The following is a 23,746-nucleotide window of genomic DNA, read 5'->3' as shown; positions in this document are numbered from 1 at the left end:
TAATGCTTCTTATATGTTCTGGATGGGGGTAAACTATTAATTGTAGTTCTTATGACAAATATCAAGAGATTTTAGTAGATTGTAAATTCAACATGAGTCAGTAGTATCATGTGTCTTCCCCAAAATATTAACTTTCCAAAAGTTAAAATAATTAGAGCTTGCATCAATATAAATAGCCTTTCCATTTTAAGGGAGTAATACCTCCATTCTATTCTGAGGTCCAGTCCTAATGCTGACACATGGTAACTTTATTCCCTTAACAAGTGTCTTAATGTCTCTGAGACTCAGTTTCTATCAACCTGAAAGTTAGTAGATACTTCCCCTGGATTGTTGTGAAGTAGGTATCTTACTAGAAAGTTAGAATTTATGGCCCCACATGGTGGCTCACACCTGTAATCCCAGCACTTTGGGAGGTCGAGGTGGGCGGATCACGAGGTCAAGAGATCGAGACCATCCTGGCCAACATGGTGAAACCCCGTGTCTACTAAAAATACAAAACTTAGTTGGGCATGGTGGTGCATGCCTGTAGTCCCAGCTGCAATAGAATACTTGGGAGGCTGAGGCAAGAGAATCGCTTGAACCCAGGAGGTGGAGGTTGCAGTGAACCAAGATTGTGCCATTGCACTCCAGCCTGGTGGCAGAGCACGACTCCGTCTCCAAAAAAAGAATGTATGTAAAATGTTCTTAAAATTCCATTGTGCAGTAGATACTCAAAAACAGTAGCAATCATTATGAGTATAGACCTGTAAAGTGTTAGCGTATGGCTTTTTCAGGTTAATAATGCAGCTTGCCAGAGGATCCAAAATCACGTCATGGAGATACAAGATGGTTGGAATAGCTGTGTCAAAAAAAATTACCAGAATGGTGTCATGATAGACACTAACAGCTATGAGCCTAGAAGATAGTGTTATAATTTAAAATTTTATATGAATTTGAGCTATATTAATGCAGTGTTCAATAAGGAAGACCTGAAAAGTCTCTCGTTTTTCAAAATATTAATCAGGACAATGACAGATATCCAACCAGAACTATTTTTGGGAATTTATTAGAAATAATATGGAGTATTTCATATATCTAAAACACAGGAAGAGTACAGGATGCCTGCAGGCCTTAGGAGTGCTTGAAATTAGGGACTGTAATACTTTTAGGAGACTCCTGCATATGTTCTGTGTATGTATGTGTCTCTTCTCTGTCTGACTTGCTTCTCTCCGCTTGTCAGCTCATCATTTTCTTTCACTGAAGATTTGTTATCTACATGGCACTAACAGCTGTAAATCATGCATCTCTTACCATTAGAGATTTAATATTTTTTTTTCCCTCAAGTTCAGTGGAAAAAAAAAAAAAAAACTGCCAGGGAAGAACTTTGATTGGTTTAGATTTGGCCAGGTGGCTACTGCTTGAATGAATTAACTGTGGCCACAGGGTTGGAGTCATTTAATAATCCAGCATTTCTCTCTAAAACCACATGACGGAATTTGGGGAAGGAGCGTTTCCTAAAGGAAGGCTATTGTGCTGGGCATACAAAGCAGTGTCTGTCATGACCAAGATCTGACCAAACACTAGGGTGCAGCATGCTATTGGATTCAAGTTTAGTTTCTGGGTTTTAAGATGGGAATGGAAAGGCTAGAGAGAGTGCAGAGGAGATAAATAGTTAAGAAATTATACAGAAATAACATCTGTGAGGATGTAAGATGGCAGAACCTGAAAAGAAGACGAATAAGTGGGTTTTCCCCTTTGTTTTCTTAATAATGTAAACGTATGTATGTCTCAATAGTAATAACCACAGAAGAGCTAGTATGAGTTATTTACCTCCAGTGGGACATATAAAGGGTAAACAAATTTAAATCTACCAAAGAACTGGGACTTCCCATAAAAGAAAAAAATTAAACATCAAAACGAGAACTTTCATTTCTGACCATAGTGGAATACTGGTTATTAGAATTATTTTCCTGCTACAAACAGCTATGAAACTGGACAAAATATGTGAAGCAACTATTTTTGGGTCTTGGAAAACAAGACAGACATGTGACTGTGGATAAAATAAAAAGATGTGAGATGAAGTCAGAACTCCTCTTGGCTTTCTGCCGGAGAGCACTTTACAAATCATGGTACAGGAAATTGGAGCCCAGTGAGCAGCATCTTGCCTTGCAGAGTATCCTAGTTCGTTTTCTGCTGCTGCAACAGAATACCACACTGGGTAATTTATAAAGAGATTTATTTGACTCACGATTCTGGAGGCTGGGAAGTGCAAAATGAAGGGACCACATCTTGTTATGTCATAACGTGGCAGAAGGCATCACACAGAGAGAGAGAGCTTGCGAGACAGAGAAAAAGGGGGCCAAACTCCCAAGGTAACTAACCTTCTCCCAAGATATGGAGTTAATCCATGCATGAGGGTGAACCCATGACCCAGTCACCTCTTAAAGGACTCACCTCCTAATACTGTTACAATGACAATATTAAATTTCAACAAATTTTGGAGGGACATTCAAACCACAGCACAGAGAGAACAATTTGTGTTCAGAGATTCTCGGATGGCTGGCATTTGTGGAGTAGCATACAAGAGAGAAGGTATTTCCAAAGACTAAACTACGCATGGATAGAATGAGACTCTTTGACCACTAATAGTTACTGGGGGTCTTTGAGTTAAAGGAGGTCTCATGGGAAATAATGCAGTTCCAACCAGCCAAAGTGGAGTGATATAACACTTTGGGCATTCAGGTGGGACGTGAAAAAGACTGCAATGTAGGAGTTGGGCTACTTTAGCCCTCGAATATGAGCTAATCTTGACTCACCCTAATGAAGCCGAAATCTGAGCTTCAACAGGATTAATTTAAGGTCCCATGAATTAAATACCACTATAAAGGAACATATTAATAATTCAAATGATCAATATTGCACTCACAATGCCCAGCATGTAACAAAAATTATAAGACAGAAAAAGAAGCAGGAAAATGTGACTCATAACCAGAAGAAAAAAGATCAATAGAAATGAACTCAGAGATGACACAAATGTTGGAATTAGTAGATAGAGAATTTAAAGCAGCTATTATAAATAAATATGTTGGAGGATTTAAAGTAAGATGAATAGATGTGAGTAAAGTAAGTAAAGTAAGATGACCTTGGCAGAGAAATTGCATCAATAAAAGGAACCAAATGGAATTCTAGAACTGAAAAATAAAATATACCAAAAAGAAAAATTAACTGGATGGGCTTAATACTACAATGGATGCGAAAAAATAAAAAGAAAAAGAAAGAAAGAAAGATCAGTAAGGTCAAAGACAGGTCAATATCTCAGAGAGAAAAGGCTGAAAAAAAAAGACTAGAGTTTCAGATGATGTAATCAGAGTTTATATGGAAATGAAAGGACCTGGAATAACCAAAATCTTGAAAAAGAATGAAGTGGAAAATTTACGCTACCTGTTTTCAAGACTTAATATAAAGCTATAATAATCAAGTCCATGTGATACACATATAAGGACAGACAAACATATCAGTGGTACAGAATAGCACGTTCTGGAAGAAATCTACGTATATGGTCAGTTGATCCTCAACAAAGGCACCAGAGCAGGTTAATGAAGAAAGGAGTGTCCTTTCAACAAATAGTGATGGAACAAATGACAGTCATGAAAAAAATGAACTGTGACCTGTGTCTCACACCATACACAAAAAATGAGACGAATCAAATTACCTAACTACAAATAATGTTAACCTGAATGTAAAGTTAAAACAATAAGGCTTCTAGAAGGAAATTTAGGACAATATTTTTGCAAACTGAGGGTATTTTTTAGACAGGACACAAAGGACTAACCATAAATAATATATTTAACAAATTGAACTTTATAAAAATCAAAAACTTCTCATCAGATATACCATTAAAGAAATATGGTATTTTTTGGAATTAGTAGATAGAGAATTCAAAGCAGCTATTATAAATAAATATGTTGGAGGATTTAAAGTAAGATGAATAGATGTAAGTAAACTAAGATGACCTTGGCAGAGAAATTGCATCAATAAAAGGAACCAAATGGAATACTAAATACTAAATCTGGCTCACACCAGATTGATTTCTGATCATGCTTTTGAAATTAGAATTAACCAAGCCCCACCAAGGAGTCTGTAATGTAGGCAGGCACCAAATCACCTGTGTTAAGTACTTCCCTCGCATGTTGCTCTGAGAACAGGTGAAAGGCTTCACTGCTGATTTCGGAAATTGGAAGGGTCTTCATGGGGTCATACAGTATAGCTTGTAGATCTACTCCAGGGCAAGGATGAACTCCATGGTCTAAAGCAGTCTAATCAAACTTGATCTGATCGCTTGGGAGCTTTTTAAGCATGCAAATTCCGTGCTCCATCCCTGGATCTCTTGATGGAGTAGGTATTAGGCAAGGCCTTGGAATCTATTTTGAGTTCTGTTGGTGGTTTTTTGTTTGTTGTTTTGTTTAGGCCAGTCAAGTGAAGCAGCGGGAGTGGAGAAGAAATAAAGAAACCTGTAACTGGTTGTGATCAATTAGTTGTAAACACCACTGCAGTCGGACCAGTTTTTGTTGTGCTTTTGTTGTTATTTTTTAGTTGAGTGTGTTGTTTGTTTGAGACAGGGCCTTGCCTCTGTGTCACCCAAGCTGGAATGCAGCAACAGTATCAGCTCATTGCAGACTTGAACTCCTGGGCTCAAGTGATCCTCCCATCTTGGCCTCCCAGAGTGCTGGGAGGTACTTCATGGTTGAGCTGCCACCCCAGGCCGAGCCTTAGTTTTGTTGGTAAGCTACTCAGGAAGTCTTGAAAAGTCTCACCTGCATCTCAGTCTGTCAGACTCTGACCCTTCCTTCAAGGCCCATCTCAAATGCTACCATCTTTATGAGGATTCAGTCATTTCTTCCAGTCAAATCTGACTTTCCACTTCCTCTGAACTGCCCCAGTGTTGACCTCCCTCTACGCTCTGACTGTACCCTGTATTGCAGTATTGCCTGTAGCTTCTTCAGGCTGGAACCGGGTGCTTATTATATCTGCAATCCCACAGTACCTATCACAGTGCTCTTTGAGCAAAGAACTCTGGTCTTGTGATGAGAAAAGCCAAGCCTAGAATGCCAACTCTGATACTTGATGGTATTATTATCCATGGGTTAGTGATTTATCCAGGGGTGACATTCAAAATATTTATGTATATATATGTATGTGGGAATGAATGAATGACAGGGTCTTGCTCTGTCGCCTAGGCTGGAGTGCAGTGGCCACAATCATGGCTCACTGCAGCCTCGACCTCCCTGGCTCAAATGATCCTCTTACCTCAGCCTCCCAGGTAGCTGGGACCATAGTCATGAGCCACCATGCTGGCTAATTTGCTAATTTCTTTTTATTCTTAGTAGAGAGGAGGTCCTGCTATGTTACCCAGGCTGGTCTCAAACTCCTGAGCTCAGGCCATCCTCCTGCCCCAGCCTCTCAAAGTGCTGGGATTACAGGCCACCACACCTGGCCTTCAAAATATTTAGCCAGCCTGGCACATGTCCCATCAATCAGACACCAGCTAGCCAGGCTGGGGAGTAGCCCTGTCTTTATGCCTTTCTCGTCAGTAAAATGGATACAGTCCCTACCCACCTCACAAGGTTGTTGTGATGGTCAAATGAGATAATGCATGTGAAAGGACTCTGTAAAGTACAAAGTGTTATGCAAATGTAAGTCAGGGTTGCCTGGTGGTATTTCTAGTGCCCGTCTGTGGGGTTGGTTGCCCAGCCTGCAGCATTGTCTGCTCTGCTCTGCTCTGCTCAGAGCAGTCTCCCAGGAGCAAACCAAGGAGAGCTGTTGAGTAATTGAGCAGGACACTGCAAATCTGAAGAAATCCTGGAATCAACCTGTTAGGTCCTAAGGAAACTCAGAATATCAGCTCCTTCAAGGGTGGCCCCTTTTTAGGCCTGAAAAATATCAATGTTTCAGTATATATATTTTGGAAAAGCTAGATAAAACAAAAACCTAACAAAGCTTTTTGAATTTTAACCTAAGTTTTCCTCACTTAAGGACACCTTGTCCTGTTGCACAATGACCTTGAAATTCAGGATCCTTAAAGATATCTGGGCATCTCAGACTCATCTGATTGTCACCATATGGCAAGGAGCTGCTCTGCCTAGATCTGTAAATGGAGTTAAATGCCAGAGACATTAACATAGATTAAAGGCACAGTCTAAATCTTAGTCCCTGCTTTGTCCTTATAGTTTCTTGCCTCCTCTTTTTACCCTTTTATTTCCTTAAAAACTGTCTTAATTTCCTCACCATCGCCTTCCCACTGCCCTCAGGTCTCCAGATCCTGGGGATGCAAATCCTTAGCTACTTCTCTCTTCCAAATGCATTTCACCCTTTCCTCATATTCAGTGCCCAGTTACTGTTTTGTGTTTATCGGTAGTTGCCAGTCAGTGTCAATGCTTGTTCTTATATGCTTTGATTTAAATGAAGGAAATGGCACCAGTGTAGTGTGTACAGCAGAGAACTAGAGACTGTACGGAACAGACAGAAAATAGACACAACCTTTTAATTCCTCTTGAAGGATTCCCATTTAAAAGGCAATGCAGGGATGTGCACGGTGACTCATGCCTATAATCCCAGAACTTTGGGCGGCTGAGGTGGGAGGATCGCTTGAGCCCAGGAGTTCAAGACCAGCCTGGGCAACATAGCAGGACCTCATCTCTACAAAATGTAATAATAATAAAAAAGAATTAGCTGGGCATGGTGATGTGTGCCTGTAGTCCCAAATACTTAAGAGGCTCAAGTGAGAAGGTTACTTGAGCCCAGGAAGTCAAGTCTGCAGTGAGCCATGATTATACCACTGCACTCCAGCCTAGGCAACAGAGTGAGACCTTGTCTCAAAAAATAAAAAATAAATAAAATAAAAAGGCAATGCAGGCCTATGGTAGGTATTAATAACTTTAAAACCTGAATCATAATGATAAAATAACCAGGGTGATAATTTGTAACCCCTTCTTGCTACTTCCTAGCTGTGGGACATTAACTAGTTTTTTTTTTTTGTTTTTTTTTTTTTTGTTGTTGTTTTCTGAGACAGAGTCTCGCTCTGTCGCCCAGGCTGGAGTGCAGTGGCGCGATCTCTGCTCACTGCAAGCTCTGCCCCCTGAGTTCACACCATTCTCCTGCCTCAGCCCCCGTGTAGCTGGGACTACAGGCGCCCGCCACCACGCCCGGCTAATTTTTTTTTTTTTGTATTTTTAGTAGAGACAGGGTTTCACCGTGTTAGCCAGGATGGTCTCGATCTCCTGACCTCGTGATCCACCTGTCTTGGCCTCCCAAAGTTAACTAGTTATTTTTACCTCTCTTGAGTCTGTTTCTTCATGTGCGAAACAGAAAACATCTATCATACAGAATTGCAGTAAATACTGAGCACATATCTGTAACATGGCCTAGTCCACACCTGGCACACGGTGTAGATGGCTCAGTATATGGTGGCATTTATTATATTCTCATTTAGCATGCAGGCCAGCTCTGGAAACCCTCAATACCCAGGTGGAGGATGTGCTTTTTATCTTGACAACCGTCAGGGTGAGAGGCAGTGGTAGCTGGTGGAAAGGGCAGGGTTTACCTCAGAAGACTGGAACTCAAGTCCCAGCACTGTCACTCATAAGATGGGTGACTATGCAAGTCATACCACCTTTCTGTTTCCTCACCTATAAAATAATGCAGATAATACCCATCTCTCTGAGTTGTGAGGCTCAGATGAGGCAACGTGTGAGGAGAGAGTGATCATTCATAAAACGCTAATAACTAGAGGTTATTAGTACTTCAGCACCAGGCTGAGGGTTTCATGTGCCTACGTGACAGCTGTCAGGCAGCCTAACTATTCGGGACCCACACGTTAACCAGACATCAGTGGTGTGAACTCAGTTCAGAACCTTGTTCTCCTCAAATGATATTAATACTCTTCTTATCTTGAGTGCCATCTCTGCATTCTTTCTCTGCTGGGAGGGGTGCGGATAGGACATTATCAAGCTCTCATTCTGCAAAGAGCAAACTGAGGCTCAGAAACAATCAGGGCCGTCCCAGAGCCAAGCAGCCTGGGGTTGAATCTCAGGTCTACTGCTTACTAGCTGTGTAAACTTGGACAAATTATCTTATATCCTTGCCTCAGTTTCTTCGTCTGTCAGATGGCACCTATCTCACAGGGTTAATATATGTAAAGGCTCTGTTGAAACAGTGTCTGGTACACAGGAAGTGCTCCAAGCATGTTAGCAAAAAGAGAAGCTGGGGGGTGGCTAAACCTTGAATGTAGTTCATTTCTTCTGGTTAGATGCTGCATTTCTTCCAACAATCCCAAGTATTTCTCCTGGTCTCCCCCATCTTCCAATAAGTAACAACATTGTGAGTTTCAGTGTTGTATTTTGGCTATTTCTGTAGGACAGTGATACAACATATCAGTTCATGACTTAGGATGTTCTGAAGCACATTCTTTTTTGTTTTGTTCTGTTTATGGAGACAGCATCTCACTCTATCCCCCAGGCTAGAGTGCAGTGGTGGGATCTTGGCTCACTGTAACCTCCACCTCCCAGGTTCAAGCTATTCTCATGCCTCGGACTCCTGAGTGGCTAGGATTACAGGCACCCGCCACCACACCGAGCTAATTTTTGTATTTTTAGTAGAGATGGGGTTTTGCCACGTTGGCCAGGCTGGTCTCGAACTCCTGACCTCAGGTAATCCGCCTGCCTCAGCCTCCCGAAGTGCTGGGATTACAGGCGTGAGCCACTGTGCCTGGCCCCTTGAAGCACATTCCTATTTAGCTCTTGACTATTGAATAGAGATCAGTTTCCTTCGGATAGTAAGAGATTCCTGACTCACCGGTGCAGTTCTCACTTTCAGAGTGGCTCTCCAGGTCCTCCTGCACACTTCTCTCTAACACCTCCGTAAACTCTAAGATTGTCTTGAGGGTTCTAGGGTTGGGGGAGTGCACTTAAAACCGAGGATTGAAAGGAAGCTTGGAAGGCCACTAATATAGTTTGGATGTTGTTCCTGCCCAAATCTCATGTTGAAATGTAATACTGGAGGTGGGGCCTGGTGGGAGATGCCTGGATCATGGGGGTAGGTTTCTCATGAATGGTTTAGTACCCTCCTCTTGGTACTGTCCCCATGATAGTGAATTCTCATGAGATCCGGTCCTTTAAAAGTGTGTGGCACTTCTGACCTCTCCCTCTTGCTCCTGCTTTCACCATGTGATGTGCCTGCTTTTTCACCTTCTACCATGATTGTAAGCTTCCTGAGGGCTTCCCAGAAGCAAATGCTGCTATGTTTCCTATTCAGCCTGCAGAACCTTGAACCAATTAAATTTCTTTTCTTTATAAATAATATTTTCTTTATAGCAATGCAAGAACGGACTAACACAACCACCAACTGCCAAGGAGGACCCCATGCTTGAGGGAAACTAAGTCCAGTCTCACTGGCACAGTGATGAACTACAGTGGACAGCCACTCCTTGAGTGGTGGTTAGAGTTAAGGGACAAAAAATCATGGTCCCGGTCTAGAATAGCCAAGGATGAACCAGAACAGAGGAGGAAAAAAAAGTGATTAAATCTAGCAAGAGAAATAAGAATAATTCATTACTGTTATAGTGCTTCACAGTTTTCTAAGCATTTTTATGTATTTAATCAAACATCATCTAATCCTAACCACAAGCAAAGAAGGGGTGAGGAAATGTTCAGAATAATTCCTGTCTGATTTTAAAAGACTTTGTTCAGTTACTTTTACCCTACGTGGTGATGTGATGTTTTTTTTTGTACGAGACTGTTCATGGCAGAGAGTTATAAGCAATTGAAGGACAGTTTCTATGGCGAAAAGCGTATTTTACATAAGACCATGGTCAGTGGATCTCTATTTTATGTCAGCACACACTGTCACAATTCCATCATGCACTGGAATGAGGCTGTTATCTAGGCTTGTGGGTCTGATGGGACAAAGTCACTCATTGAGAAAAATTGTCTGAGGAAGGCTGAGCTCGTGGCTAACCAGTAATTCTCAGATGGGCCTTATATTATTTTATTGTGTAAGTATTGAGGAAGTTCCCCAAGTTGCTTCTTCATGCCTACTGGGTATGTCTGAAAATATGCAAAAAAAAAAAAGGCCAAGAATTTAACAGACAAGAATGACGTGATAGAAATATGTGCCAGTAAGCAAGCTAAGAGCCTGACCCAGATTTTCTTCCCAGTTTGTTTGTTTCTTTTTCTTTGGGTCCACTGGCCCTTTTCCAGCCCCCCTCCTAGCAAGCTCCTGGCAGCTCTCTCTGTCCCTCTGGGAAGCTAAGACAGGGCCCCACTGCTCCTTCTTCCCTTACCTGGCTCATTCCTATAGTGCTGCATGGGAATGGTCAATGTCTGTGAGCGTGGGGTTGCGTGTATGGCAGCTCATCAGAGAATCAAACTGTAGCATAACTACCCAGCCAGATAATTCCATTGTTCCTAGAAAGTTTGATGGGGCCCAGAAGAAGTAGCCACCAGGTATATTCAGTTGGCACTGACTTCAACAGATGCTCTTAGAGTTTGAAGTCATGGCGTTGTCTGAGTCAGCTCACTGGGTCTGCCCGGGTCTTGCAGTACCTCCTCCCTGCCCTTGTGTTTATTTCCTAGCCCCAGTCCCCAAACCCCACCCACAGACTTGTGTCCAATTTCCAGAACTGAAGAGGACCAACCTCCCTCCTGACTTCTCAGACTCATGATTCTTCAGACATGACAAGTCCAGATCGAGACTGCAATCCCCGAGGAAGGCCAGCGGTCTTGCTCAGCAGAGGCGATACAGCTAAAAGCTCTTTCTCACTTTAGGCAATTCATGCACTTGGTTAGACATTTATAGACTTCAATTGCTCATCCAAAAAATCTGGGTCATTCTTTACATAGCGCTTCACACTTCGGAAGGAAAGCCATGCCCGGGGAGGAGCGTTTCTGTTGATGTCTGGTTTGGCTGAGGCAGTAGAGAGTGCTTCTGCTGTGGGAAGAGGGAGAGATGGGCCAGCGCAGCACTGTGGGCTCTTAGGGGACCTGGCATTTTCACCCCCTGGCCACTGGCTCCCAGACTCTCTGAGTTCCAATTGTCCTGACTAAATGGTGCCAATAATAGCTGCCTTGTGTTGATGTCATGAAAAGTGGTGGGTTTAAGGGTTAGGCACTCTAAGGACATTTTTAGAGTATGTAGTGTAATTCCAGTGAGAAGGGCTGGGTGGGTCTGTGGGGGTGTAGGGCTCCCTGGGGAGGAAGAAGGAGTAGAGGTGTGGTTGAGGGGGCTAGCCATGTAACATGGATCGCCAAAATGGTAGCGCTCTTCCCAGTATATTCCTACCTACCTCCTAAGCCCCGAGGAGAAGGACATGCCAAAGAAAGAGCCTTGGGCTGGGAGTGAGAGGGCCCTTCTTGTGGAGGTGCCTCTACTCACAGTGGCTGAGGCATGCTGCCTCGGTTTTCTCATTTTTAAATTTGAGCCCATGGTCCTGCTGCTGCATTAAGCTGTTGTACAATGCAAATGTTCGACACAGGTGAAGCTGTTTGTTGAAACTAAGTGCCACAAAAATGTAACATACTATTATCAGGTGTTCTCACGCAGAGAGAATAGTGTGGTTCTTCAGCCACTCGCTTGCTTCAGGGATGGTTTGTGTGGGTATGTGCTCATTTTGTACAGGTCTGTTCGTGTGTACCTAGATGCTGTGCAACTTGAAAGGCCTGCTCCTCCTTCCTGCTCCACTACTCTGGCCCCGGCAGGACCGTGAATATCAATAGAACAGAGGGAGGAAGCACGGGTTCTTTTCCTTCCAGTCTTTTTCCACGTTGGCTTCTCTGCAGCAGGAGTTGAGGGGAGGCTTGGTTAGAACAAATCACCTTTGTCTGGGGGTTGGTTAACCAGATTTTTCCCTTTTGTGTCTGTGGCTTTGGTTGCTGCACCAGCTGTCATCACTGCCCCAGCAGTTGAGTGGGAGAGAATAGATGAGCCTGGCCAGCCCCTCTCCTGCTTTGGTAAGACTCCGCTTAAAGGCCTGTTGTAGAAGTTTGAAATTGCAGGTTAGGGTTAATTTAAAGCTTGTGTATTGTCCATGTTATGGTATCCCCGAGCCATTACAAGTAAATAATTAAAAGCTAATTGTAACCAAGATATTCAGAGCTTCATAAATTCCTGGACACAGTAATATGACAAGAAACAGACACTAGTCTAACTATATGGCAGGCTCATCTACGTGGGCCAGGGTATGACACACCAGGTTATCCCAGAAAGAAGAACAGGACAAGCTTTATGAGGAATTGAGCTTCCCTTCTCCCAAATTCTCACCTTATCTTAACATTTTTATTCTTGGTTTAGGGCACCAACCACTTCAAGAAACTGCTGTTGCAATGTGGATTTCTCTGAGAGGATTCATCCTTGAAGTCCTTGTCTCCTGCAGAGGAATTTGTTGATCTGGGTTAACCGTCCAGTCACTGGGCAAGGCCCAGAGGGCATGAGATTAGGAGTGAGATGAGGAGCGGAATGGGTTCAGGAACACCTGGGGAGCAAGGAGACCAGACAGGAAGGAATACAGAAGGAAGCCCAGCGAGCACCAGCCCTCTTGAGGAGGCTTGCAGCTGCGGTGTGTGCATGCTGGAGCTGGCCCACACCTGTCCTGAAAGCTGACTGCAAGCATCTCTTCCTAGCCGCATGTTCAGTGACTCCATGTTGGTAGCTTGAAACTGGCCATAGTGGAAGTATTTACCATGCAGATATGTGAACACTACAAACCAGGCTTCCTCCCGCTTCTCTCCCAGGAGAGCTTTTCATTAAACTCTTACAAGCATGCTGTTGGTGGCAACCATAATGGATTCTCCAACTTTCCCTTGAAGCGGGACTTAATCCTTAGCAGATCACTTGCTTTCTCCTGATTGTTCTCCTCCCCTGAGTCTTGAGGGGCTGGGGACTAACAGAGACCAAAGTGGCCTTGGTGATATGTGTGAAATGGCTCTGGTCGTAGAAGGTATATAAGTTCAAAGTTCGTATCACCACATTCTTTTATCACACACACTTCCTGCCTAAGTTGCTGCTGTCAGTTCTACAACACTAAACAAACAACAACCAGAAAACAAACTACTGAGCTTATTTTCAGCTTGCCAATTTTTGTACACTCTCCAAACAGGATTTAATGAATGTAATAGTCTTGCTGACAAGTAGGTTTTATTTCTTTGGAATATTTATCACATAGTTAGTTATTTAGAATTCTGTGTATATACCTACCAGGTTCAACCTAGACCCAGCCTATCCATGTTTCTGGAGATACTGACCTCCATTATCAACCTCAGCCTTACCACAGGCTCTGTGCTAACCTTGCCCCCAGGTTTTCTGATCCTAGCTTTCCCATTGCCACCCTCTGGCCTCTGGTTGTGGCACACCTGTTATTTCGTGTTAGGCCCTCAATGCTGACAGCTTGCCTATCCTTCATATACCGATCTGTCTCTGGTACACTCAAAATCCTTGGAGATTTCCTTGGAAACCAAAACAAAGGAGAAGAAGTGACTGTTCTGGAGTTGCTGTCTGGTGCTGGACATTTGTTTTCATGTTTCATGTTCATCTTGCAGCGAGGCGTTTCCATCTCATCCCCCAGACAAGCCTTCACTGTAGGAAAGCTGGCCACCACCTCTTATCAGCAAGGAGCAGGGTCTGCGTCGCCACCCTTTGCCAGTTTTCTCTCACGAGACTCTGATCATCAGGGAGCAGGTCTTCTCTCTCAGAGGCAAGCAGCTTATTTCAGGCAATGACAGCAGTTTTCATATAGTTCTTCAGATCTCCCTTAGTACCTAGGACAGTGCTTTCCATAGGGTGGATTCATAATCAATGTTGGTTAGTGGTGTCAAAAAATTATTTCTAATTGAAGTAGAATGAACAGTTGTTATACAGAATAGTTAGGAAGCCGTATCCTCATTGGAGGGGTCCAAGTAGAGGCTAGACAACCACTTACCTGTGATGGTTTTAGGAGGGAATAATGCATTTGGATAGAAAGAAAAGGTAGAAGATGGCTCGTCTTTTCCACCCTGATTGTCTGTGATCTCATAAACTATGGGACGCCAGCACTGAGTCTAATGGTGGAAAACAGGCTGTTGGCCCAGAGACAAATGACTCTCCAGAATCCACTTGGTTTTTCTGTTTTCTTGAGCAGGCGGTCTGCAGGTTGGGTGAGTCTTTAATGAATGTGCTTCTCTAGCAGCGTACATTACTCCCCTAGTCAAATGGCAGAGTATGTACGATCAACACTGTGTACCCCACTGAGGCTTCAACCCTTTAAAGTCTTTTCCTGTAAGTGTAAGGAGAAGCAGATGGTAATGAAAAAATATGCACATTTTATTATGCATTGCACATTTTACTTATTAGAATTTTTAGTATGACACCCTGCATTTTAAAAAGCCTAAAGATGAAAACAAAATGGAATTATTCATTGAAATATTTAAATCAGCTTGCAGCAATTATCTCAAAATATGAAAATAAAATCTAGCAGCCTGGAAGGTAGATCTTCCTTGACCACCCACTTTGAAAATCTTTTCTTTCAAAGGGAGCCTCTTCCTCTCAAAAAGGAAGACGTGCATGCTGTACGGAATGAGGGCAGGAAGGGACACATCCCTCATGAGATTGTATAGAGGCTGGAGCTTGTGTGTGGGAGAGCTGGTGGTGGGAATGAGGGCAGGTGACTACAATGAACCATTCTCTCGTTGAAAAGTAGAACCAGGACCGGAGAGGAGTTACCTCGGAGTTCTGGACTGGGTGTAGAGAGAGAGTGTTTCTGTCTGCTGCTTCCCTAACCACATCTTTGCCTCCCATTGCCGAGTGAGTCATCCTCTCCCGGCCTTACCATTTGCCAGCACTCACTCCCACAGACACCATGTGAGGATTAACAAGCCACATTGTGGGAACATCACTGAAACTCTGTGGAAGAAGCGGCGCAAGGTAAAAGTGAAGTGTGAATATGATTGTGAATCTTAAGCTCAGAACCCTGAGTTCTTAAAGGCAATTTTTAAGATTAGTATCAATCAACCAAAGCTCACAAGAGTTTTTCAGAAATCACCAGAGTACAAAAGCTATTTCACGAAATGTGCAGCGGCTGTGACCTTAGTGAGATTTCTTAGACTTGTAGCCATAAGGACTGGAAGAGTTCGTAAAGCTCAGCTCCCACTTTATTCTTGAATTCCTTATCCTGACAAATGGTGATTCAGCATGCAGCCAGGTATAGTGGAAAAAGAAGGGGCTCTGGAATCAGAAAGACCTTGGGCCAGGTCCCAGCTCTTCCATCTATTGTCTTTTTGACCTAGAACAATTACCTAATCTCTCTATGCTTTGATTTCCTCAGCTGTGAGTTGTGAACAATGCCAACATTGCAGGGTGGCTGTTGAGAATTAGAACATGGTTAAAGTGTTTAGCACAGCTCCTGGTATTTAGTAGGGCTTCAATAAATGATAGCTGCTATGCTAATTACAATAATTTTTATTAAGTGTTGTTCTTCAGGCTCTTTTTGAATATCTCTGTGATGGCAATACTTCCATCATTAGACAGTACTAATGGTTAGAATTGTCTGCCACACGTTGTGCCCAGTCGTATTTCCTGTAATTTCTATCCCTCTACTCTGGTGCTGCCTTTTGTGGCCCCACAGAACAAGTCTAAACATACTCCCATGAAGAACACTTCAGATATTTGAAGACAATTTTAATCTGTTCCCCAAGTTTTCTTCATGGTAAACTCTTTAGTTCCTGGAATCCTTCCATAGGTGACTTAGTTTTGATCTCAACAAGGACACGTCTAAGTCCCTTTTCCTCATATATGAGCATCCATGGGAAGATGCTAGCCAGCCATAAAGGAAAGTTGAGATGGCCAGTTTTAGATGATGCTATCCATACTGAATAAGCTGGATTTTGTTCCATGGTTCATGTGAACATTCTAATGCATACCCTACAAGTATATTTCACAGTTTCTTCTTTTCACTGTAGTTTCACCATAGTGTTCAGGAATATGAACACTGCTACCTGTGAGGAAGGGTACATTGTAAAGACTGTATTGTCAAATGCTGCATTGAAAAGTCACCCCTTGTAACTGTGGTAGGTTTGATTGCATTATTGCCCCCTGACTTTTTACCTTCTCTGTGTTAGTGATGTGTTCCATGTGACGTTGAAGTTCCTGCCCCATGACTTTATATTCAGTAGTGTGACTTGCTTTGGCCAACAGAATGAGTCAGAAGAAACAGTATGCCAGCTCCAAACCTAGGCTTCAGAGGCCTCGGGTATATCCAGTTTCACTCTTCAGTGTTGTGCCATCATCATGAGATAACCTACCCCCACTAGCCTACTGGCCCAAGGAAGCTGGGAGGCATGTAGGCTAGGGCCCTTAGCAGCACCCAGCCTGCACTAGCTGAATCTGACCAACTCACAGAAGCTTGAGCAAAAGTCAGTGATTACTGCTTTAAGGCACTGAGTTTTGGGGTGGTTGGTTATGCAGAACTTTTGTGGCAAGAAATAATTATTATGGAAATTATGTGGGGCCAAAAACATCAAGTAATACTAACCCTACCTGGACAGAGTACAAGTTTAGAAGAATTAATGAAAGACTTACAAAACTATAACCAAGCTAGATGAACACTTTATAAAAATGATTTACCAAATTGTAACTTTGAATTTCTTTTGCAAACTGTGACCAAGAAGAAAATAAATGTGTATATTTCACGAATGAAATAGGTAATGACAAAAGCAAACTCAATTTCTAAATATATGTAAAAAGTTAAGGTGTTTCCTATTTGACATAGTTCACTCATTTACTCAAGAAATGTTGAATGAGTCATGTGTCAGTACCATTCTAGGACCTGGAAATATAGTTGTGGGAAAAATGGACAAGGCCCACATCTCGTGAAGCTTGTATTCTACTGGAGATTTAGAAACTAAAAAATTAAATAAATTAAGCAGATAACTTCAGATAATGATAAGTGCTACGAGAAAACTCAGGCAGGGTAAGGAATACCTTAGGTAGTTCAGAGAAGACTTCTCTGAGGATGTGACATTAAAACTAAGACCAAAATGGCATCAGTCATTCAAGGGAAGAAAGACTACATTGAAGAGAATAGCAAATGCAAACAGCCTGAGGTAGGAATAAGCTGGGAGTGTTCGAGGTATAATTAGACGTGTGGAGAGGAGTAATGTGGTATGAAGTGAAGTGGATGGTATTTAAAGAGGCCAGGACATGTAGTGCTCTTTTGGCCACAGGAAAGGGTCTGTTTTATTCCAAGTGGAATGGAATCCACTGAAGTGTACTAAGTACACGACTTGCTTTATGGGTTTTAGAAGCTCAGTCCTGACTGCTGTATAGGGAATAGATTGTAGGTGGACAAGAGCGGAAGCAAGGAGTTCGATGAAGTCATTGCATCATGGTGGCTACAACTAGGGTGAGGCCAAGGATGGAGAGAAATGAGCAGGTTTGAGATAAATATTGGAGGTAGAATCAAGACTTCCTGATGGATCGGATGTGAGGGAACATGAGCAATGAAGGATAATGCCTAGGTTTGTAGTTGGGGTAACTGAGAGGATGGTTGGTGGTGCCGTTTCTGGAGATGAGGAAGATGCGAGGAACAGTGAACTCGGAGGAGGGGAGAGGTCAGGAATTTTGTTTGAATGAGTTAAGTTTGAACTTAGACGTTCAATGGGATTTGCCAGGTAGGCTGCCAGACATACTAACTGGGTAGTGAAGGCTGAAGATACCAGTTGGGCAGTCATCAGCATATAGATGGTATTTTAGCCAAGGGACTAAATGAATTCATCTAGAATAAAGAAGTGAAAGTTTTATTTTTAATTTAAAATTTCAGAAGTTTTAAATTTTAAAAACTGTCAATAAATAAAAGCAGCAGCAGGAGGACTCAGCCACAGAGCATGCTGACATTTAAAAGCTCAGCAGAAAAAGAAGAGACAGAAGAAGAGCCTGAGAGAGAGGCTGGGAGAGTGTGATGTTATGGAAGCCAAGAGAAGAAAGTGTTCCAGGAAAGAGAGTCATCAACTTGGGTTGTGTTGGGTTGAATGCTACTGAGTCATAAAGTGAGATAAGGACCAAGGAGTAACTATTGGATTTGGCAGTGTGGAGCTGATCGGTAACTTCGAAAATAAAAGATTTAGTGGAATAATGGACACAGAAGTCAAATGGAATGATTGAAAAGTGAATGGGAGAAAAGAAGCTGATAACAGTGAGGTTTTGCTAAAAATGGGAATGGAGAAATAGGTAGCTAGAGAGGATGAGAGTTTAAGGTTCTGTTTTGTTTTATTTGATTTTGAATTGGAGATGCAGAGTCATATTTAAATGACCGTGGAAATAAACCCACAGAGAGAAAAGTTGATGCTGTGGGAGAGAAAATGGACAAATGCAGGATCAATGTCCTTGAGAAAGGGGGAGACCTAGAGCACAGTAAAGTGTTGGCCTTCCACGCTAACAGAGGAGGGCCGGGGGTAACGGCAACAGAGTGCCAGTGAAATGGTGAATTTGGGGATGGGAAGATGAAAGACACTGTCAGTTTACATATATGTATATATATTTTGTTGTTTAATTTTAATATATACGCTTTTAAATTATTGAGATGGCCTCACGCTCTGTCACCCAGGCTGGAGTGCAGTGGTGTTATCATAGCTCACTACACCCTCAAACTCCTGACCTCAAGCGATCCTCCCACCTTGACCTCCCAAAGCATTGGGATTACAACCGTAAGCCACTGTGCCCAGCCACTTATATTTTCTCAAGAGATATGACTTCAGGTCATCATTTGAGGAGCCAAGACTTCTGAATCCTGAGCCCAAAAGCACTGTCCTTCATTTGCCATTTGGTACACTTGAAGCAGAATGAACATGATAACCCCTTTAATCTCATGTATTTTAACGAGTAATACAGATGACAAAATTCATGTATATTCTTTCATTTGATACTCTTGCCCTGAATAACTGAAGTTCCCAGTCTGGAACAGAATTCAGTCTGTATAAATGAAGACACTATAATGAAGGGGCTACTTACAGAGATGAGAGTGGAATTAAGAGATGTACCCAGAAACTATCAACCGTCAGAAGTCATTACCACCCTTGGGGCCAGTGGGTCGAAGGAGATTAATAGTATTAGATCCAATGAGAGCTGGTGCCATGAAGGGAGGACCAACCAGCGTGATCATTCATTGAAGAGATATGTAGTCACTGTCAGGGGAACGGTGTCAATGCAGAGAGAGAATGAAAAACAAATATCCTGACTTCCCTCCACTCCCATGTCTTGCTGGTGCTTCCCAATGGCTAACCCAACTGGAAGCTAGCTGGCAAGTGAGTGGGCTGTCATGGTGAAAGAATCGACCTGGCAATGAATAACCAGCACAGCTCCTAACACTTCATGCCATAAATGTTGAAAAGATTTTGAAAACCGCTCCAAGGGGAATCTTTTTACCCAACGCCAGTGTATAAATGCATCTGATTATTTGGTGCCAGCTGGGATTTGGAAAACCTGGCTAACCATGTTCTTTAATACAAATCATCATGAGTACTTGTAATCCACTGGCAATCTTAAAATGTAATGTTTGCCCATAGTCTTTTATTTCCATCCAGAGGCATATTAACCATAAAACTGGAGCAGCATATATTTCAGGGCCCCTCACTTGCATGAGCCCCTTCCCTAGGCCATGGGAGGACCCTAGAAGTGTATTCATACGGTCATTTGTTTTTGTAAAATTTGTAAAGGTAAGATATTTTAACTGCAATCTATTAAAAACCAACTTTTCTCACTTTGACCTTAGACAGGTCTCTCCCTGCCCCGACCCCGACCAGTTATATGAACTTTAGGCCCCACAAAACCTGGATCTGCTTCTGCTTTCAGTGAGACTCAAGTGTGCTGATGTGGATTTTATCCCTTTCCGGATTTCACCACTGTGGAGAGGGAAAGGGGTAATTAATGAGCATCACAATGGACATTCTGCAAGGGGGAGAATGTAGTGGGAGGATGAGAAAAACAGAGGGGGGCGGTGCCAGGGACAAGGGAAGAAAATCACTGTGCCTGAAGGATTGCAGCTGAGTCACGGAGGGTGTGCAGGTGTCTACCAGGTGACTAATTTCCTTCCAGGGCCTAATGCAGGTGCTGCTGTTTATATTTTCAGATGCGGATGGAAACCTGTGTCGAAGGAACCACCTGTTGCAAGTCGTCCTGACCATGCATCGGATTATCATCTCCTCTGCAGAGCTGCTCCGAAAAGTTGTCACCCTATATCCTTTACCGTAGAGGGTGGCAATCCCAAAATGGGATCCGCCCAAAACAGAGCTTGAAATTCGAAGCAGGCTTTTATTTTTATTGGTTTAAAATAACCCTGAGTGGCAAATAGGTTCATACGTTCTTTCAGGGGTATGGGTACATGTGTTGGGGGTGTGTTCGTGTCACCTCTGTTGGGTGGGGCAATGTTGTCGATGCTGATTGCTCTGGGGGATGGTCAAAGAAATCAATATGCAAGCACAATCTTCAGTCTCTTAATAGTAAAAAATACTGTGTCTGTAGAGTGTCCAAAATAGACATGCGTCCTGTGCAGATTGACACAAGTGCAAGCATGACTCAAAGATAAATTTCTTTCTGGCTTTCCTGTCCAATACTTCAACTTTCTCCACATTCTGAAGAAAGACTCCCAGTGCCACAGCGTCTGGAGGATCTGCTGGTGCCTTATTGCTTCAGGCAGGAGGACTGACTGTGCCAAGAAAAACCTGCTGGATTTTAACCTTATTATGGGGTATGAATCAAGTAGGGTGGAGAAAGCTCCTGCTTTCTCCTTCTCGCTGATGACACTGTAAGCAGCAGCCCCCACAGAAGAAGAGTTGTAGGCGGAGTGAGACCGTTTAGCACCCAAGGCTCAGGTCCTTGGTACTGTGTCATGACTTGTAGCTGCTCTAACACTTTCTCCCTCTCCTAACTCCCCACGCTTCATCTTACAGCACACAGAAAAGATAAAAACCATCAGGACTGAATCCCTTCTCTATGCCTATTCATGACTCTACCTCTCATCTCAAAGGAGGTGTTCTTCAGTAGCACACAAAGTGGGTGAGCATTGGGAGAAGTGCACGTAAATAAGAGGTGCAGGTCATAAGTGGGTGCCTCTTCTGCAGAGAATTTTAAACCATCATGAAACCAACTCAATGTCTACTTTTTATTAACTTCATGTACCAGTGATTATAAACAATATCAGCGATTAAATACTCCTCCCTAAAAACTTGTTTGTTGGCCTAGGGACTAAATTGTACCTGGGGTGGCTGGGCACAGTAACTCACCTGTAATCGCAGCACTTTGGGAGGCCAAAGCGGGCAGATCACTTGAGGTCAGGAGTTCGAGACCAGCCTGGCCAACATGGTGAAACCCCATCTTTACTAAAAATATGAGAATTAGCCGGGTGTGGTGACACATGCCTGTAATTCCAGCTATTCATGAGGCTGAGGCAGGAGAATCACTTGAACCTGGGAAGTGGAGGTTGCAGTGAGCTGAGATTGCACCACTGCACTCCAGCCTGGGCAATGAAGTGAGGCTCTGTCTCAAAAAAAAGAAAAAGAAATTGTACCTTGGGGTTCCTGCCCTTAGTGCACTACTGGGTGCCTACACAGTGGGGCAGATCCCCGTCTCCCCTTCCCATGGTCCCTCATGGTTCTTATAGAATCTTACTCCACCAGCTATCGCCTCTCCTATACTTTCAAACTCTACCTCTTCAATGGCACCTGCCCCTTAGCCTAAAACACATTCAAGTCTCCTCATCTAAAAATCAGCTCTTAACCCTACCTCCCCTTCATTTCATTGTTAGGGTTAAAAATTTGATGTGAAAGCGTCTTAAAATAGTCTACACTCACTATCTCCAATCTCTTTAGTCCTCCTCACTTCGTAACTGTGTTAAGTTGGCCCCCGGTACTTGAACTTTCCTCTGATGTCACCAGTAACCTCCTAACTGCAAAGCCCAATGGCTTTTTCTCATCCTTGTTTCCATTGACCCCCAGAAGCATTGGGCATGACTGACAACCCCGTTCTCCTCCCAGCTGTCCCTCCAGGCTCCTGGAACTGCACCCTCCTGGCTTTCCCACCTCTTGGGTTGTGCCTTCTCCAGCTTTTCACCTAGAGGCTTCTTTGAGCTCTGCTTACATGTAGGTATAATGTCCTGGTTTTCCTTTCACTCAGCTTCCTTTCTGTGGGTGATTTCTCACCAGAATTTCTACCACAGTTTCCACCATTCTTCTGTGCTGATGGTGACTTTCAAGTCTGCATTTCTCTAACTTAAACCTTTCCTTTTTTTTTTTTTTTTTTTTTTTTTTTGGAAATTGGTGCGGGGAGAGGGGTCTCACTCTATTGCCTGGTCTGGTCTCAAACTCCTGGCATCAAGTCATCCTCCCACCTCAGCCTCCCAAAGTGCTGGGATTACAGGCATGAGCCACTGTGCCCAGCCATCTAACCTAAACCATTTTTCTTAGGTTTATGCCAGTTTGTCCTGCTAACACTTAAGACTTTAATATATTCATTAGCTCACTGTCCCCACCCACAGCCACTACCTCATTAATTCTCCTTTGACACTGGTACAGCCTTGTTTTGCCTAACTAGGCCACATTCTGAGAAATACATCATTGGGCAACTTTGTCATTGTGTGAACACCATAGGGTGTACTTACACAAACCTAGATGGCGTAGCCTGCTACACTTCTAGACTAGATGGTACAGCCTGTTGCTCCTGGGCTACAAACCTGTACAGCAGGTTACTGTACTGCATACTATAGGTGGTTGTAGCACGATGGTAAGTATGTATGTATCTAAACATAGAAAAAGCACAGTAAAAATATGGTATAAAAGATTAAAAAATGATATGTATGGGGGGCACTTACCGTGAATGGAGCCTGCAGGACTGGAAGTTGCTGTGGGTAGTCAGGGGTGAGTGGTGAGGGAATGTGAAGGCCTAGGACACTACTGTACACAACGGTAGATTTTATAAACACTGTATACTTAGGCTATACTAAATTGATAAAAAATACTTTTCTTCAATAATAATCTAGCTTACTGTGACTTTATAAACTTAATTTTAAAAACTGACTCTACAGCTGTGCAAAAATATTTTCTTTATATTCTATCAGCTTTTTCGTTTTAAAAATGTTTAATGTTTATTTACTTTTTAAACTTTGTTGTCAAAATCTAAGACACAAATACAGTAGCCTAGGCCTATATTGGGTCAGGATTATGAAGACACGACGAGGCAACAGGAATTTTTCAGCTTCATTTTAATCTCATGGGACCACTGTCATATATGTGGTCCGTCATGGACCAAAATGTTACGCAGCACGAGTGTATTTTCATGGTCAATTTCAGTTAACAGTGTTAGTATCTATTCTTGCCTAAACCAGTAACATCAGAAGCACTCTTGATTTTTCCCCTGCTTTCACCTCCTACGGTCTGTCACCTGATCCTGGCCTTTGACTTCAGAAATGACTTATCTGTTCTCCATTCCTATACCATGCCTTAGTTCATGTCTCCGCAGTCCCTCTCCCGGACCACTGTCCCATACCAGTCTTTGTATCTACATGGTCCGCCTATCCCGCCTCATGGTAGCTACCCTTGAAATTCTTTCCTACAAAGCAAATTGGGCAGGCCATTGCTTCTAAGCCTCTGCAGACCACGGAGTTAATGTCAGCTCCTTAGCTTGCCAGGAAAAGGGCCTCCTCAGTCTGTCCCCAGCGAGTTTTTCCTGCTTCATTCCGTAGCTCTCTGAGAAACCCTGT

The 23,746-nt window shown here is 43.0% G+C and overlaps 1 protein-coding gene across 6 annotated transcripts in view; it reads left to right on the top strand.

Moving 5' to 3' along the window:
* Positions 1-23,746, top strand: part of RASGRP1 (RAS guanyl releasing protein 1) — a 78,036-nt gene that overhangs the window by 18,609 nt on the left and 35,681 nt on the right. For all 6 annotated transcript variants that reach the window (XM_050800076.1, XM_050800075.1, XM_050800078.1 and 3 more), the window contains one exon: positions 20,123-20,228. In XM_050800076.1, the coding sequence (XP_050656033.1) occupies positions 20,123-20,228 (106 nt within the window). The remainder of the gene's footprint in view (positions 1-20,122; positions 20,229-23,746) is intronic.

The sequence above is a fragment of the Macaca thibetana genome, chromosome 7, assembly GCF_024542745.1.
Source record: "Macaca thibetana thibetana isolate TM-01 chromosome 7, ASM2454274v1, whole genome shotgun sequence".
NCBI classification, from domain to species: domain Eukaryota; kingdom Metazoa; phylum Chordata; class Mammalia; order Primates; family Cercopithecidae; genus Macaca; species Macaca thibetana.
This window is presented reverse-complemented; position numbering and strand designations above follow the sequence as displayed.